This window comes from Schistocerca americana, chromosome 1 (assembly GCF_021461395.2).
Source record: "Schistocerca americana isolate TAMUIC-IGC-003095 chromosome 1, iqSchAmer2.1, whole genome shotgun sequence".
Lineage (NCBI taxonomy): Eukaryota > Metazoa > Arthropoda > Insecta > Orthoptera > Acrididae > Schistocerca > Schistocerca americana.
This window is the reverse complement of record NC_060119.1, coordinates 929,416,078-929,431,805: the sequence shown is the minus strand read 5'-3', so window position 1 is coordinate 929,431,805 and position 15,728 is coordinate 929,416,078. Positions and strand designations below refer to the sequence as shown.

Here is a 15,728-nt window from a genome sequence, read left to right as displayed (position 1 = left end):
TACAGGCTGCTGATGTGGGAAGTTCCTTTCACGATGAGTTGGTGGCAATGTGCAGTCCAATATTTTTTTGCATGGTCGAGCAGGTGTTCCATCACCACATCACTATTTCATGTGGCCATCATCTGAGCTAGAGAAGCAGGAAGTGGTGGTTCTAGCATGTCATTTAAGTAAGGAAGGTTTTCCTTGGTCAGGTCTCAGAATATAGGTCTGATGGTAGATTAATGATGTTGGTGTTCTGGGTTGTGGTTTTGGTGATAACGGTGGTTAACTGGAAAGAAGATCTTAAAATGTTCCTTTGTGTGCCAGTTATCAACATCCTTTCCCCCTGCAGTTCTGTGGGTTGTTTGCTGTATAAATGACCCTGTTCATAGTAGATGCAAATGACAACTACTGGTTTTGGTCCTGAAAATAGCCAGTGTGACCCTATCTTCTGAAAGAATTCGGCTTCACTTGTGATGACCTCCTGGACCACTTGGTCACAGGCTTATCGGAGTGAAACAGAGTGTACTTGCATGACTCAGGGACTGTGCATAACCATTCTTTGTGCAGGAGGTAACTTTTCTGGTTTGGCCCTGTGATAATTCTGTGGTGGAGAGTTGTACTTCCTCTAACTTCCCATCACCTTAAGTGACTAAACTGACCTAGCAAACATCCATTATAAAAAATCTTTTAATGCTGAAGTGCAACACACAGTCACACTCATTTACTGGCAAACTACTTCCTTTTGCAAGTCAGCACAAGCACTTTTTCACAGACCACATACTTAGTAAAACAACAAACATACTGCACCATGCAACATCAATGTTTTTCTTCTAAACTAAGTTAGACACACTTTAAGGTCTCACCTGTATTGCAAATAAAAGTTTTACCAGAAAAATTCTTTTAACCTAATACCTAAACAAAATGTTTCCTTTGCACTCGCTTGTGGATCTCTTTCAAAAGCAAAACATAGACATAATCATAATATATACTCACAAATATCCCTAATAACTAATACAGAAACACAAAAAATTAGCTTGCAGATCTTATGGCATATGGGCATGTTGGAAGAACTGATTCAGTTGTCTAGTTTTACTTTTCTGTCTCATATTGTATCCGACCACTTCCCTTCCCCTTTGGAAGGAGCTGCTAGCAAGAGAGGCAGTGCTTCTGGTTCACCATGAAATGGATGAATTCTTCCTACATACACCACTGTGCTTCATATCAGAAGTCATAGTTTAATGTTAACCAGAAACATCATATCAGTTACTTGATAAGGTCCTCGATAACAAGACATGAACTTTTTAGTTTTTCCTTTCGGCATCTAAGAGTTAGATAGCATTACCCACTGTTGGATGTCCTACTTAGGCAATTTTGCCTCTCTATTGTGAGTGCCTTCCTTCATTCCAAGGGCCATTGTAATCTGCTTTTTAATGTGGTGCCATGTACTTTTTGACCTTTTAACAAAATTCCAAATGAAGATATGCCCTATTCTTGGATAGGCTTGCAGGCTTGGAAAGGTGAGGGCATTTTTTGACCAAAAATAACCTTATATGCTAACAAACACACATTTTTGCGGATCTTTGAGTTCTGCTCCTACTACATATAATAGTAGTGTGTCTCAATCATTATGGCTACTACTTACGTAACAACAATTTCCCTATAATATGATGTTCCCTTTCAGTCATGCAATTTGTTTTCAGATGTAGTGCACTAGTTCGTAACTTTCTTATGCATATTATTGAACACAATTGCGTCAATAACTCAATATGTAAAGGTAATGTCTTGGTCAGTTATTACGGCCTCCAGCATTTTGAACTTCAGTATCCGTTGGTTAACCATAGCCTGTGCCACCGGTTTCTGCCTGTTGATTTGGCTTGTAGTAGTGGCCAAGAAACGTGAGAAATGATCAGTTACAGTTTATGCATATCAATTCACTGTTGGTGTTTGTGCAAAGGAACCCAGAATGTCCATTCTGATTATTTGGAATAGTCTGTCCACCTCGGAAAATCTTTGTAATGGGATTTACTGATAACTCAGCTCGACTCTTTGAGCCCAAGAAATGCATGTCTTGATGTGAAACTGTACATCTTGCTTCCTTGTAGGCCACCAATAATTTTCTGCAACATGGTGCTCTGTGGCACATCATCTGCCCTTCCAAAATGGAATTGTGAGCCTGCCTCAGTACTTTGTCCAGCGAGCTTGCTGGCACAATTTATGTGGCAGCTGCACCTTGATTACTTGTACAGCACTCTATCATCAGAGCTGAATTGCACTTGTCTCACAAACTGCAAACGTGGTCCGTGGCCTGAGCTCTTCGCCATTCTTCTGTTCTTATCCCAACACACTCTATTCATGTATTTTGTGACTAAGTCTGTCCTTGTTTCCATGAGATTTCCCAGAATGATGTACAACCTCAAAATCAAATTCGCGTAGCCATAAAGCCAGTGGCTCAGATGACTGGTTGGATCTCTTAGTCCCAGAAGCCATTTCAGAGCTGTGTGAGCCATTATGATCTAAAAATGTTGCCTGTACAGATAATAATGTAAATAGGTGATGCCAAAAATTGGAACAAGTATTTCCTTTTGAATAGTTGAATAGTTGTTCTCCTTATCATTGAGCTGTCGAGATACAAGGGCTATTGGGTGTTCTTTCCCATATACCCCTTGACTCAAAACACGGCCTACAGCAAGGTTGATTGAGTCATGTGACAATATAAACTGTTTTTGATAGTCAGGAAAATGGAGGGTGAGACTGGTGGCCAATCAATCTTTTAATTGTTCAAATGTTGCTTCACAATCTGGATTCGAGTGATACTTTACTTCCTCCTTTAATAACTGTGTAATGGGTCTTGCTAAACGTGCAAATTTTGGAATAAATTTTCTGTAAAAATTAATGATCCAAAGATATGACTAATTCCTTTACTGTGCTATAAATATCCTTAATGGCTTGTTCAAGTCAGGGGTCATTTTTTACTCAGTCTTGGCCAATAATATTGCCCGAGTAGTTGGCCTCCTGTAACACAAAGTAGCGCTTTCATAAACTAAGTGTCGGTTGTACCATATGTAACTGATCAAAGACCTCTTGTAGATGCACCACATGTAGGTAGACACGCATTGTTTCTGTTTCAAACCCCGTAGCACCCTGTGTAACAAGTATTAGAAAATTAAGTTGCCTGTGCATTTTTCAAACTGAATGACATCTGACAGTACTGTTACTAACCAAATGTAACTAAAAACACCATTTTAGGTCGATCATCCAAATCCAAGGTGGCAAAGTAAGGGCATTTCCTCAGATTGTCTAATGTCTCCCTAATTTTTAGTACTGGGTAAGCATCCATGATTGTCGATTCATTTAAAGACCTAGACTGCAGCAGAATCTATCAGCCTTCTTACCACTGGGGACTTCTTTGGAATGATGATGGTAGCTGCTGCATAGGGACTGGTGCTTTTTTCTACAACTCCAACTCGGAGCTGTTGCACAATAAACTCCTCCGCCATTGATTATAGATGGTGTAGGACTCGATATGGTTTTTGTTTGGCTCGTTCCCAGTGGGAATTCTGTGCTGCACTAGCATAGCTGGCAGTGGGCTAGGTGGGGTAAATAATTCTGTGTAATCCTCCAATAATATCTCCATGTTGCCCTGTCACGTCCTTTAAGATGTGACACCTTTCCCCTTAGTGTGATTAAATTGACAGACTCCTGGCTTTGAGTATTGTACACTGAAATCTCTATTCAACGCCTTGTCATTGTAACACTTCTAAGTTGGCTGTCAATGCACCTCTCAATAGCCTCATAGAGTACAGTTGAAACCCTTTGTTATGGCTCATAAACAATCATAGATCAGTGTGTCTGGAGGAGGCAAATAGCAACTGGTGGACCAAGTGTGCTGGCATGGATACACCAATACAGGCATTAGTGGATGGCAGCATACAGTTTTCTATTACCTCTGCATTCTGGTGGATGGTTGCTAGCTTCAAAAGGACGGGGTAGCAGCAACCAATTATAGGCAACAGGGCTGTCCCGGGCATTGAGCATAACACCACAGGCAAGGGAGGGGTGATGCTCAGCTGAGTGTCTGTTGCAATATGTCTTGCACCGTGTGGCAGTTGTGGGTTGGCTGGCTACCACGAGCCCAGCAGTCAGTGGTTTGTATCCCAGAGATGCCATTGGTGGCTGCATTACATGTACAGTGCTGGGTGGTACAGACTTCATCATACTACTGCCCAGCTGTTCAGTGATGAGAGGCTGACCCTTGGGAGGGGGTGGGGTTAAATACCACTGACCTTTGTGGAAGAAGTCATGTTTTTGGGTCACATCGAAACATCTTGAACGAGGTCAGTGTTCTAGGTGTGAGTGTCATTGCACAGAAGGAGGTCGATGCGAAAGTGATGCGACAGTGAAAGGTTGCTGCATTGACTGGTCTTCATCCGCAGCTGCTGCCAGGGACTGCAACCTGGTTACGGCTCTGGACTGTGGTGCAGTTTTATGCCATTACAGTTTGTTTGTGTGAAATTGGTTCCAATCGTGGCCTTGACAACATTTTCTTGATAATAGCTAATGCTTCTGTGGAAGTCATGACAGTAGTGTTTCTTTCTACCTTTTGAAACTCTGCAATGGTGCCAAAATGCAAACATTTTAATTGTAACACAATCTACAAGAGGAGATACTGGTATGAATAATAGTTTGTGGATGGCGATTGGTGTCATAGTGGTGTTACCCTGTTACCCCTTTTGAAGAAAGGCACCTGTGAGATTTTAGTGTTTAATAAGCAGAGGCACTGATTTTTGATTGACAAAAATAATGAAAATAATAAAAGTTGGTAAGAGTACAACATTTTTTCAGCAGGGGAAAGTTTTGCTGACCAGTTCTGAAATCAGAAGTTCTACTTCGTGATATTATGTACAACACAAGACTAATCCCCCATAACGTTGTCCAAAATATTATTGCTACTTTTAATTTCATGTAAAAGTCTTGGCAAAATTCATATAGCCCATTTGTTCTTACTTTATCACAGGAGGAACAACCGAGGGCATAATCTTTCACTCGTTTTATCTTCTCCAGTACTGACAAAAGCAGTGTTTCAGAGATGATGTTTTTAAATTTCTGCTGAGATATTTTGTTTCTAATTTCATGAATTATTTTCACAGTTGTTATAATGTTTTTAATGACGTGAATTGTAGGCTGTGCTTTGCAATTTTAAGATTGAAGCAAAATTTCCCAACCATTTATACCTCTCAAAAGTTATTGTGTTGCTCCTGTTGAGTAGTGATAGGTCTATTGAACTGACTCAACTTCACTCCAAAATTCAGTTTCTAAATGAAAGATAATTACCTAAAATTGCCTTTTTCTATATCATTATCTTACATTTAACATGCTTTCAACATCACTTTGTCTCAGTGTTTCTCAACAACTGGAACAACGAAACAGAATTTGCACAACTGTTGGAAAGGGCTGTAATGATGGAATACAGTTCCACCACAGTAAATGCACAGACCATAAAAACTGTCTGGGGATTATTTTTTTCCTAGTTTCCATGCATTTATTGAAAATCTCGAACATTGTCAAAACCAATAAATTGTTAAAGTTCATCTATCAAAGATATTGGACTCAAGCTGAATTTGAATTGTAAAAACCTGAAATAATCAAACAATGGAAAATCCAGGATGGAATGTAACAATACCAGAGAAGGAAAGTTGCTACTCACCATATAGTGAAGATGCTGAGTCGCGATAGGCACAACAAAAAGATTCACACAGTTATAGCTTTCGGCCATTAAGGCCTTCGTCAGCAGTACACACACACACACACACACACACACACACACACACACACACACACACAACTTGCACACACGTCTGCAGGGTTTCAGCTCTCTGAGACTGCACATGTGTCTGCAAGTTGTGTTTGCATTTTTGTGTGTGTGTGTGTGTGTGTGTGTGTGTGTGTGTGTGTGTGTGTGTGTGTGTGCGTGCACGCGCGCATGCACGCCTGTGTGTATGTGTGTCTACTGCTGAAAACATGTAATAACATACCTATATTGGGTGTTTGACTGTGACTGTGACTGTGAATATTTATAAACAGGCTTCTTAGGTTGTGACTGTGTGACCGTTCACCCTCTTTGTTTCTTCATTTGTTGTCCTCGGTGTCGACGTACTTGCTGAAAAAATAGAGGATGGAAGTGCAGTACTGTCTACTGTAAATGATGTAGTCGAGTCGACAGGCACACATTTGTGTTTCACAGTTGTTTACTTTCACTTTTCACAACCCCCTCATATACACCTTTAATATGGCCAGTGAACTATTGTTTAACTTTCAATAAGTTTTCACCCGAACATCCACATACTGCTGCAATAATTTACTGCTGAATATCTATGAGCAGTAAAAACATAACCACATAATTCACAGTTCTTTTGGAACAATCAGCTATGTATGGAACAGACACTTTCATTGTTTTAGCACATGGCCTCATTGTGTTACACTTATTTCACAGTTACTTTGATGCATTTTTGTTGTTCTAACCAACACAGGTTTCTCATCTGAAACTCGGCCATGGACTGTCTGTCTCGTTACCAAAAATTGGGCCCTTATATAGCTTCACAATAATGGGTACTGAAACTACACATTGTTCAAAGTTTAAGTTACAGAAATTACAATTAAAACTTAACTCATTAAATTAACTGAATACATTGAAAATTTTGTTCTTTTTAACAGTTTCTTCTACTGCAAGAGTAAGGCCGAATTATTTGTTTAAATTATGAAATTAACAAATAGAAGTATGCAAACATTCTTTGGACAAAACTGTTAATTACTTTGTAATTAATTAAGATCCAGCTTTGCTAACATGTTTTCGAATAGAGCCAAAAAGATCATTTAAGAATACTATTAGTTGTTCCTTCAAATGTTTATAATTAGTACAGAATTTATATTTGTTTATACATCAACAATAGAATTTAAGTTATGCAACAATTACTGATTCCACCCTATAACAAAAGTATTAACTAGGAGTAGTCAAAATAAATTATAAAATCAATTACATACGTAAAACTAAGCACAAAATTAGATCTGCTGTTATATTCTTTAAAACTGAGGGCCAACCTTTCTCTTTTATGAAAATGCAGATTATACTCATGTATGTTAATGGTAATCAGTTAAAATTAAAAAAAAAAACGAATGTAAGGAGGCAGATGGCAAAACACGAGGGGAAGTAAAAATATCCCATCTTGCTTCGTCACAACTGCCAGTCACAGTTCTTCGTTGTTATCTTGCTTAAATTATTTTAACACTGCAACATGGTTAGAGATAAGGCACCATCATCTGCCTGATGCTGCTTGAACAAACCCTACATGACACAGAATGAAGTTTTACTTGAGGATGAACCTTGACAGGTTTTTCCAACACTGCCCCATAGCATACAGATGCCAAAAAGCACTCTTCAGCTGAAATGTAGGCAGGCGTCGATAGTCAAGGCTACCAGCCAGGTGGACTTATTGCAAAGTTCAGCACATGGGCAAGCTGCTTGGTCACTCCTGTCAGTGTGCACTCTACTAGGGAAGTACGACCATTTAAGTTGCAGCCTACCTGCCTAACTGCCGACATGTAAGCTGTTTACCCACATTGAACCACCTGTTCCTGTGCATGCTCTGCTGCCTGTGGTCACTCAAGTTGGAATAGCCCGCTTTAAAGCTTTTATAGGAAAAAATTGTCTTTTCAAAAAGAGATATTTACTATTTTGAAATAGACTGATTTCTGTACAGTAGGCAAATTTTTAGAGCAGTTGTCCATTACGCAATAGCAAGATGTACTGTACAACACACAATAGTAGGTATATTCATCCACATCTCTTTGAAATTTGTGCTTTGGGCTGTTAGCTAAACATTTGATTTTCATGTTAGTGCAGGTATGGTGCCATTTTGCAATTGGGGTGTTTGGAGAATAACCCACTATTGCCAATTACTTGGAGAGAGCATAGTCCAGACATGTGGTGTGGGATACACACAGTATGACTCAGCACATACCTGGTGATGTGAACACCATTCTAACAAATTTCTTGCCACAATAAATTAAGATGAAATGGTCAGTTCTTACATTAGACACACCAGCAGATTATGAAAAAGATGCTGCTGTTAAATCCTCCAAAATAAGATGACACAATAACTATGTACTGCTTAATAAATTTCAAATTCTATTAAATATGAGTAAAAATGCAAAATGAAAGCAATAGGGAATTAAATCAGTTGTTGCATATTTTTAGTGAAAATTTTGTTTCATTACTACAGTACGCTCACTGCACTTCATGATGAATGTTTTCCATGATAAAATGTAACAGCTTCAGAATTATACGTACGCAGGATGGCCAAAAACAGCCTGAAAAGCTTGTAAGGGTGTTGCAGGTAGGTTGTCCTGAGAAATAATTGTTAAGAAAAAATTGAATGTATTGTGCCATTTCCAAGTTAATTACCATTGAATTTATATAGTCAGGCCATTGCTTGTGCAATTTGAGTAGCCTGCCAGAGACAATGTTGCCAAACATATTCTTTTGTTTGGTTTCCTAAAACCAAAGAAGAGTGTGATACAATAATTGGACATGGGGTAGTAGTAAGGATTGAAACTGAGCCAAAGGCTGGGCAGTCTCATACGCTATCATCTATGCTGCGAGAACAACTGACACTAATTGTGACTGACGGGCTGCTTGAATTTGCACATGCAATTGACTGATTGGCTAACTTCACTGTTAATTAACTCAGAAACAGCAAAATGTATTAAATTTTTTTCTTAAGAATTATTTCTGAGCTAACCTACCCTGTAACACCCTTGCAAGCTTTCCAGGCTGTTTTTAACCACCCTGTATAGTGTTTAATTGTGTTTTAGCGAGAAACAATTAAATTATATCAAATAATTATTGCAGAGAATTAAGTTTCTCATCATCTGATGTGTTTAATGTTATATATTCTGCTCTTTGTTACTCCAAATCTTCCATTTTTTTCTTTAAAATGTTAAATAATTGGAATAAGTAATTGTGTAGAGTTTGGAATTTTTGCAAATCTATTTCCATTTTAATATGCCAATGTTGATGTACAAATTATTGTAATGTGCCATAGTAGAAGAAAGATCATGTAGTGTTTCACAATATGGTTTTCTTCTGTGCATATTTAAAGGAGGCGACCGAAGAAAGCAGCTCGCAAGAAGCCTACTAGAAAGTCAATATTTGAAATTTATGAACCTAGTGAACTGAAGAGGGGACATTTCACAGATTTGGATAATGAGGTATGTTATATACATGACTGAGAACATAAATTATGATCCTCATTGCATTTGTGTTTATTTTGTTTTTTATTTGTCAATTAAAGATCAGAGAGAAAGATATACCAGAGAGAATGCAACTTCGTGACATCCCTGTTACACCGGTTCCAGAGGGATCTGATGAACTGGATGATGAAGCAGAATGGATTTACAAACAAGCATTCTGCAAACCAACTATATCATGCCAGGTAATATAATATACATCTTACTATCAAATCAAATAATTGTTCCATGCTCATCTCCCGCACTGCCTGCAAGGCTATACAAGGAATCTATGTTTGTAGCACATGTGATCTACATACAACCAATCTCTTCACCTGTTATTGCCAGTAGATAAATCCTGACAGCACCACTGTTTCTTTAACCAAGCATTTCCTCATTGGTCCTCAAAAGACTGAGTAGACCCCTCGTCAGACCTTCCCAACTCAGAAAAAATCTGAGATGGTGCCAAGAATCAAACCTGGGTCCTTCATTATTGAAGGCAGTGGTGCTAATCATTCAATAACCTCTCTACTTCAGCCATCTTAGTTCTTTTGCTGCTCCATTAACAGAATTAATCTACTTTCAGTGCCACAATTCCTGATCTATCACCTTATTTATTTCAGCTCCGTTAACAAGTTCGACTCTGGTTGATATTCATCTCATATCTTTTTCCAAGACATTGGCATGTCCAGAATGAGATTTTCACTCTGCAGCGGAGTGTGCGCTGATATGAAACTTCCTGGCAGATTAAAACTGTGTGCCGGACCGAGACTCGAACTCGGGACCTTTGCCTTTTGCGGGCAAGTGCTCTACCAACTGAGCTACCCAAGCATGACTCACCCTCCCTCCTCACAGCTTTACTTCTGCCAGTACCTCGTCTCCTACCTTCCAAACTTAACAGAAGCTCTCCTGCGAACCTTGCAGAACTAGCACTCCTGAAAGAAAGGATATTGCGGAGACATGGCTTAGCCACAGCCTAGGGAATGTTTCCAGAATGAGATTTTCACTCGCTGTTAAAGGTTATTTTTTGCTCTAGTGTTAAATGTATGGGTGTCACTATTCTTTTCATATTGTGCTGAATTATGTAAGATGAATTTCACTTTTTCAGTTTGAGTACTGTTAAAAAATTTTGTTTCTGCTGTTATTTATATGTAATTCTTTTTTCTCTTTTTGTTGTCATTTATTTACCAACTTTGCTATACCTACCAGTACGAGATTCTCTCTATCTATCAGTCTTGGCCATTATCTGATCTTTTGATTAATACTTTCCAGATGAGAAGATGACCCTTTCCTAAAGTTCCTGTGTTGTTTAGTGTTTTGAGCTGCACGTTTACACCTCCCTGTTCATATCCAAAATTCATACCTACATCTTTACGTTTTCCAATAACTGCAGCGTACCTTCATTATTCTTAGAAGTTAGTGTGGATGCGTATACTATTTGGTGTATTTGCTATAAGATTTACCTTGTGGTTCAAAAGTTAAAGGGCATTTTCAATATTGTACAATTTTTATCAAATTGTTTTATTTGTGATCAGTTAACATGATTTCATGAAGCAGTACCACATGTCTATTGTAAGGGCAGCTAAAACCTTTCTTTCTGCAGCCAATTTTTGAATGTTTGCAGGTTAACAAAATCCTGTTTATTCCTTAGCTTCTGTTTACAACTACTTTACCTGCATTTACTGGCCTTGTGTTACTGTGATTGTATCTTTCATGCAATCTGTAAAGCTCATTCTGTCTGTCATCCATGGTTGCTGGCTACATGCAAGGTGTGGTAGCACAGTTTCTGCTACCCTCAGCTAAGGCTTTGTATTGCTTGAGTGACCAGCTAAAGAGCACGTTGGAGTAAACAGGTTGTGAGAATGTGATAACAATAACAAAATTAACACTATAGATTTGATTTTGTGTAATGGGTAACAAGGTGACTAAATATTGATCCAAGAAACCATATTGAAACTGTCAGTTTGGCATAAATTTGTTTACACTTTCTAATGGTAAGAAGAAAACCAAATTTTAATAGCTTATTTTCGGTTGTAAGAAAGTGCATTCTCACTGTGAACACAAAGCTGTGATGTCAACTTTGTTAAAACAAAATTGTGGGGCTGGACAGTATAATATAACTAGTTTTTGTAGTACTAAAAGAGACATCAAAATTCCTGAGGACCCTCCAAACTTGAAGCCAGCTGTGACAATCAATCTCCTGCATTATATTTCAGTAATTATGACAAAAGTTATAATTTCTGGAACCTATTGAGTATACGACAGGCTACGTTGTATTAGTGGTCAGGATCGGCCTCTACATTCTTATTGTACAAAATGTAGATTATGAGGTCCATCTGTAAGATGTTCAAAATTTCTTCCCAGTAAAAGGTCTTAAACATAAATAAAAAAAACAAACATTTTTTTCCTCACTCATGGATAAAGAAATAAATTAGTTTAAATTTGAGACTACTGACATAGGCATGTCCAGCCAGCAGTTTGCAGGAAAGCATCAAATCTGAGTGTGGACTTTACCAGTTGAAAATTCAGACCTGTGGAAGTCTATTATCAGAGCCGTAGTGTACCAAACAAGTGAAAATGCTTTACAAAACTTCAATGCCTGAAGTTGTGGATAAAAGACTTGTGCATACAGATAAGAGACTTGCAGTTTTAGTGGGTATATGGATAGCAGTTCTTTTACCTGGGCAGATCTAATGTGATACTTGTAATACGGTATTGCATGCAAGTAAGTTGTGAAAAGTGGCATTACATGTTGGCTGCTGGTTTCTGCCATGAAACTGATAGCCCAGTATTTATGTAAGAATTTTTGCAGCATGTGTTTACTTTCCTTTCTTGCTAGTGGAGGAATGAGTTTATCCTTATTTTTGCAATTACCCCTTGCCTACCCCCCTTCCTCTCTCCCTTGTGTGTGTGTGTGTGCGCGTGTGTATGTGTGTGTGTGCGTGTGTATGTGTGTGTGTGTGTGTGTGTGTGTGTGTGTGTGTGTGCGCGTGCTTTCTTGTGTGCGTATGTGCGTGCATGCATGTGATATTATTTCTTCACTTTCTGCTGTGGGCTGGTGCTGAAAGAGACTCCAATCTATTCAAGCTACAAAAATGATGTAATCAGTTTTGCAGTAACTCCTCTGCATTATAATCACAATGTTTCCACTGTATAACTTCATTTATATCTGAGGGTGAAACAGATATCTCTTTAACTGATAACTCAGCATAGATTGCGACTGGAATTCATACATTGATTTGACATTACAGGATGACATACTTCATATAATCCTCAATTTTTCTGGCATTAACATTATTGTCTGCACCCTTTTCCACATGACTTCCAAGGCAATACCAAACCACTATGCCAAAGCATAAGTGGGCCTTCACAGCAGTTGGAGATGCTCACTCATTGCTGTGCCTTGTTGATGTTTTGAGCCTTATGCCTTTTACACTCCATCTAGCATATACGGCAAACCAGAGCGCACATTAAACAATGTTTCCAAACAATGGAAACTCCAAGTTGCAATATCAACAATATTAGGAAAAGGACAGATTGCTGTGCACCGTATAGGTGACCTGTTGGGTTGCAGACAGTTACAACGAAAATACTGACTCATGTAAGCTCTCAGCCAAAGAGTACTTCAGCAGTGAAAGAATGTGCGTGTGTGTGTGTGTGTGTGTGTGTGTGTGTGTGTGTGTGTGTGTGTGTGTGTGTGTGTTCTTTGCTGAAGACGGCTTGTGGCAGAAGCTTTGATGTGTAACAATCTTTGCATTGTGCCTGTCTGCTAGTCAGCAGGTCATCTTTCTGATGAGCAACAATCTTTCCTTTTCTTAATAACATTCCCAGTTTCCACGAACATCTTTCATTGGCCTGAGAGAGTAGAAGTGGAATGTGTAATTTATTAGTCGATACGTTGCACCACAGTGCATGCATGTATTATTATTATTATTATTATTATTATTATTATTATATTTGAAAACTTGGATCTTATGTTTGCTGTTGTGTAACTGAAAAGTGCACTTTCGTAAATATTCATGCATTATTCTGTTGTTTGTTCCTAGGATGGACATGGAGATATGAGAGATAGGTCGAGAAAAGGTCCTCAAACTGTCGGAAAAATCAAAAAGGCTTTAGATTTTATGCGAAATCAACACTTGGAAGTTCCTTTCATTGCCTTCTACAGAAAAGAATATGTTCAGCCTGAATTAAATATAAATGATTTATGGAAAGTGTATAAATTTGATGAAAAGGTAAGTAAAAAATGCTTAATGATGATTTTACCATTAGGGATACAGGCAAATCGTGTTTACTTTAAAGTGTAGTTAAAAAGCACTTATATGCCCATATTACAAGTAAAGGGAGATTACCTTTGTACTTAAGATGTACCTATATTGGTAAACTTGCATAGCAAAAACTGCTCTTATTATTTGCACAAAGAAAGAAAGAAAGAAAGAATGGATGGAACTATTAAATTTCATATGACATTGCAGTAAATGAAATTGAGAAATCAGTTCCTCCCACATCGTGTAACATTGCATGTGCAGGGTGTCCATAAATTAGGTATTGAATTTGTTGAAATAATTATTGTGTTCTTATTATTTATAGTGGCGTATGTTAGTCACATGTTACATTCAACATGAGCATCCTTCACATTCCCACACAACTCCCACCTGCTGGCTACATCTACATCTACATCTACATTGATACTCCGCAAGCCACCCAACGGTGTGTGGCGGAGGGCACCTTACGTGCCACTGTCATTACCTCCCTTTCCTGTTCCAGTCACGTATGGTTCGCGGGAAGAACGACTGTCCGAAAGCCTCCGTGCGCGCTCTAATCTCTCTAATTTTACTTTCGTGATCTCCTCGGGAAGTATAAGTAGGGGGAAGCAATATATTCGATACCTCATCCAGAAACGCATCCTCTCGAAACCTGGCGAGCAAGCTACACCGCGATGCAGAGCGCCTCTCTTGCAGAGTCTGCCACTTGAGTTTATTAAACATCTCCGTAACGCTATCACGGTTACCAAATAACCCAGTGACGAAACGCGCCGCTCTTCTTTGGATCTTCTCTATCTCCTCCGTCAACCCGACCTGGTACGGATCCCACACTGATGAGCAATACTCAAGTATAGGTCGAACGAGTGTTTTGTAAGCCACCTCCTTTGTTGATGGACTACATTTTCTAAGCACTCTCCCAATGAATCTCAACCTGGTACCCGCCTTACCAACAATTAGTTTTATATGATCATTCCACTTCAAATCGTTCCGTACGCATACTCCCAGATATTTTACAGAAGTAACTGCTACCAGTGTTTGTTCCGCTATCATATAATCATACAATAAAGGATCCTTCTTTCTATGTATTCGCAATACATTACATTTGTCTATGTTAAGGGTCAGTTGCCACTCCCTGCACCAAGTGCCTATCCGCTGCAGATCTTCCTGTATTTCGCTACAATTTTCTAATGCAGCAACTTCTCTGTATACTACAGCATCATCCGCGAAAAGCCGCATGGAACTTCCGACACTATCTACTAAGTCATTTATATATATTGTGAAAAGCAATGGTCCCATAACACTCCCCTGTGGCACGCCAGAGGTTACTTTAACGTCTGTAGACGTCTCTCCATTGATAACAACATGCTGTGTTCTGTTTGCCAAAAACTCCTCAATCCAGCCACACAGCTGGTCTGATATTCCGTAGGCTCTTACTTTGCTTATCAGGCGACAGTGCGGAACTGTATCGAACGCCTTCCGGAAGTCAAGAAAAATAGCATCTACCTGGGAGCCTGTATCTAATATTTTCTGGGTCTCATGAACAAATAAAGCGAGTTGGGTCTCACACGATCGCTGTTTCCGGAATCCATGTTGATTCCTACATAGTAGATTCTGGGTTTCCAGAAATGACATGATACGCGAGCAAAAAACATGTTCTAAAATTCTACAAGAGATCGACGTAAGAGATACAGGTCTATAGTTTTGCGCATCTGCTCGACGACCCTTCTTGAAGACTGGGACTATCTGTGCTCTTTTCCAATCATTTGGAACCCTCCGTTTCTCTAGAGACTTGCGGTACACGGCTGTTAGAAGGGGGGCAAGTTCTTTCGCGTACTCTGTGTAGAATCGAATTGGTATCCCGTCAGGTCCAGTGGACTTTCCTCTATTGAGTGATTCCAGTTGCTTTTCTATTCCTTGGACACTTATTTCGATGTCAGCCATTTTTTCGTTTGTGCGAGGATTTAGAGAAGGAACTGCAGTGCGGTCTTCCTCTGTGAAACAGCTTTGGAAAAAGGTGTTTAGTATTTCAGCTTTACGCGTGTCATCCTCTGTTTCAATGCCATCATCATCCCGTAGTGTCTGGATATGCTGTTTCGAGCCACTTACTGATTTAACGTAAGACCAGAACTTCCTAGGATTTTCTGTCAAGTCGGTACATAGAATTTTACTTTCGAATTCAATGAACGCTTCACGCATAGC

At 39.1% G+C, this 15,728-nt stretch overlaps 1 protein-coding gene and 1 non-coding gene across 3 annotated transcripts in view; one reads left to right on the top strand and one right to left on the bottom strand.

Moving 5' to 3' along the window:
* The window catches only part of LOC124615351 (transcription elongation factor SPT6), a 163,723-nt gene that overhangs the window by 47,721 nt on the left and 100,274 nt on the right, over nt 1–15,728 (top strand). For both annotated transcript variants that reach the window (XM_047143174.1, XM_047143166.1), the window contains 3 exons: nt 9,138–9,246; nt 9,330–9,470; nt 13,311–13,499. In XM_047143174.1, coding sequence (XP_046999130.1) covers nt 9,138–9,246; nt 9,330–9,470; nt 13,311–13,499 — 439 coding nt within the window. The remainder of the gene's footprint in view (nt 1–9,137; nt 9,247–9,329; nt 9,471–13,310; nt 13,500–15,728) is intronic.
* On the bottom strand, nt 10,022–10,096 carry Trnal-caa. Its single transcript has one exon. It is a non-coding gene; the product is annotated as a tRNA-Leu (tRNA).